The sequence below is a fragment of the Wolffia australiana genome, chromosome 1, assembly GCF_029677425.1.
Source record: "Wolffia australiana isolate 7733 chromosome 1, ASM2967742v1".
Lineage (NCBI taxonomy): Eukaryota > Viridiplantae > Streptophyta > Magnoliopsida > Alismatales > Araceae > Wolffia > Wolffia australiana.
Window position 1 is genome coordinate 23,755,614 of NC_135835.1, and position 2,324 is coordinate 23,757,937.

Here is a 2,324-nt window from a genome sequence, read left to right on the forward strand (position 1 = left end):
CCATATCAGATATTTTTAAAATCGGGATCAGAACAGTATTGTTCGATACCGTCATCTGTTAGCTCTGTCAAGAGAACATCCGTGGGTAGGGCTGGACGGTCTCCCTCCCGCGGTTTGGGGCGAGTTTGCAGGCGCTAACGCAAGTCTGCGGCATGCAGGTTGGGGGTTGCTGGACAGGCAGTTTATTATTATTTTAAACTTCATAGTATATCTCCGTGTCATAAATAACTGGTACCGCTTGTAAGCAGAGTACATGCCTCACTACGAATGGCGGTGCCGCCTGGCCTCTCTCGCGCTTCTCTTCCTCCTCTTCGTCTCCGGCGCCGGCGCTCAGCGGCCCAAAACACTTGCTGTAGTGATTTCCAAGGACAAGGCCATGCTTCAGTACGTGGCCCACCTCCGGCAGCGGATCCCCCTGGTCTCGGTCTCGGCTATGGTCGATCTCGGCAGCTCGTTCTTCTGGGTGGACTGCAACCGGGGGTTTGTCTCCTCCTCCTCCAAGCTGGTCCGGTGCAACTCGGCTCAGTGCGCCATTGCGGGGTCCGGCGCATACATCAATGGCACGAGCTGCAGCTTCTTCCCGAACAACCCCTTTATCCGAACCAGCTCCATCGGCGAGGTTACAGAGGACGTGGTCGTCGTGTCCTCCACCAACCGCTCCAAATTGGGGCCACCGGTCTTTGCCGCTCGAACCATCTTCGGCTACGGCTCGACTGGCTTGCTACGGGGCTTGGCCCAGGGTGCCAAGGGCATCGTCGTGCTCGGCCGCAACCCCGTCACCCTTCCTTCCCAGCTCGCCGCCAAGTTCAGCCTCCACCGCTGCTTCGCGATATGTCTCTCCTGCACCTTCGGCGGTGTCTTCTTCGGCGACGGTCCCTACTGCCTTCACTTCGCCATCGATGCCTCCTTCCTGACCTACGCGCCGCTCCTTGTCAACCTCTCCTTCTCGCGCCAGCAGCCGTCCGAGTACTTCATCGGCGTGACCTCAATCCAAGTCAATAGGAAGCGCGTCGCGGGGTTCAACGCTGAACTCCTCACGATCAACAAGAAGACGGGGCAGGGTGGGATGAGGATCTCTACTGTGGAGCCGTACACGGTCTTAGAGAGCTCGATCTTCCGGGCGGTGGCGTCGGCGTTTGCCAAGGAGGGCGGGCTCCGTGTTGGACCGTGCCTAGTTTTTAGGCGGGGATTTAGGCCTTGGGTTGTGCCTATAAAAGGGCCCCCCCTTTCCCTTGTCTTCTTCATCCTAATATCCCTTGATGTATTCTTCTTTTCTCCCTTTGAGTTGAGTAATCTCTTCCTCTTGCTCTCTCTCTCACTCTTGGAGTTGGTGCTCTCTTGACGGTGACGACGTGGGGATGTGACGAGGCTAACGACTACACCTCGGTGTTTCTCCTCGTATCGTCTTGGGATCTTCCTCGGCATCTCCTACAGTTGTTCACGTCCAAGTACGCTTCCGCGAGTGTTTGCGCCCAGCACTCCCGTCTGTGCCACCTGTCGAGCCGTTCAGTTTCTGCTTCGACTCCGGCGAGGTTCTGTACTGAAGGGTGGGGATGGCGGTGCGGCAGATCAACCTGGTGCTGTAGAGTGAGAATGTGTACTGGCCCTTGTAGGGGGGGTGGGGAACTCGGTGGTGGAGGTGCGTGCGGGGGTCTCCTGCCTCGCCTTCGTCGACGACGGTCCAGACGTAACGAGCGCCATTGTTATCGGCAGGTACTAGCTCGATGACAACCTCCTTGAGTTCGATCTCGCCTCCTCCAGGCTGGGGTTGAGCGGTTCCCTCAGCTTTTACCGGCTGGCCTGCTCAGAATTCAACTTCACCGTCACTCTAATCTTCCAGCCTTGGATCTCCTCTGCGTTCTATCCTTTTCTCTTCCTAGGCCGACCGTTCATATCCTGCGTGAATGGAGTCTGTATGTTTGTGCCAGAAAATATGGGACCCTTCTGGAACTTCCGGACCAGAAGCTAGCACTACGGTTAGTAAAAAATGAACTATCCGTCTACTTCTATAGTGAAAATTTCCCTCGCGGTCGGCTTTGTGGCAGAAGATTATTGTGGATATTCTCTCCTCCAAAGTGTTACACTAATTAAACATGGAAAGGGTTAGTTTTCTACTTGTCCTTGTATAATATTCGTGCCAATATTTGAGTTCAAGTGATAAAGTACCGCAGTTCAGATACATACAATTTTAGTTGCGGCCTTTATTTGTTGATTGCCTCTTTGAGAGTCGCTTCTTTGTCTGCGTACCATCCTCAAATTTCACCGAGGAGTATCCCGGTTGATGCGCACAATATGGAGTTTAGATGAATGAAAGAATAAATGAC

General features: G+C 54.3%; 1 protein-coding gene across 1 annotated transcript; it reads left to right on the forward strand.

Moving 5' to 3' along the window:
- Positions 1-253: 253 nt before the first annotated feature.
- On the forward strand, positions 254-1,969 carry LOC144710085 (putative aspartic proteinase GIP2). The gene is made up of 4 exons (XM_078583767.1): positions 254-1,159; positions 1,435-1,537; positions 1,614-1,713; positions 1,762-1,969. The coding sequence occupies exons 1-4, from the start codon at positions 254-256 to the stop codon at positions 1,967-1,969; spliced, it is 1,317 nt and encodes a 438-aa protein (XP_078439893.1).
- Positions 1,970-2,324: the final 355 nt, after the last annotated feature.

Bases quoted from the DNA above. Each gene is read 5' to 3' on its own strand.
- LOC144710085 (XM_078583767.1), top strand. From the start codon at position 254: ATGCCTCACTACGAATGGCGGTGCCGCCTGGCCTCTCTCGCGCTTCTC. The intron at 1,160-1,434 runs GTTGGACCGTGC...CATCTCCTACAG, and splicing joins CCAAGGAGGGCGGGCTCCGT to TTGTTCACGTCCAAGTACGC. The intron at 1,538-1,613 runs GTACTGAAGGGT...TGGCCCTTGTAG, and splicing joins TTCGACTCCGGCGAGGTTCT to GGGGGGTGGGGAACTCGGTG.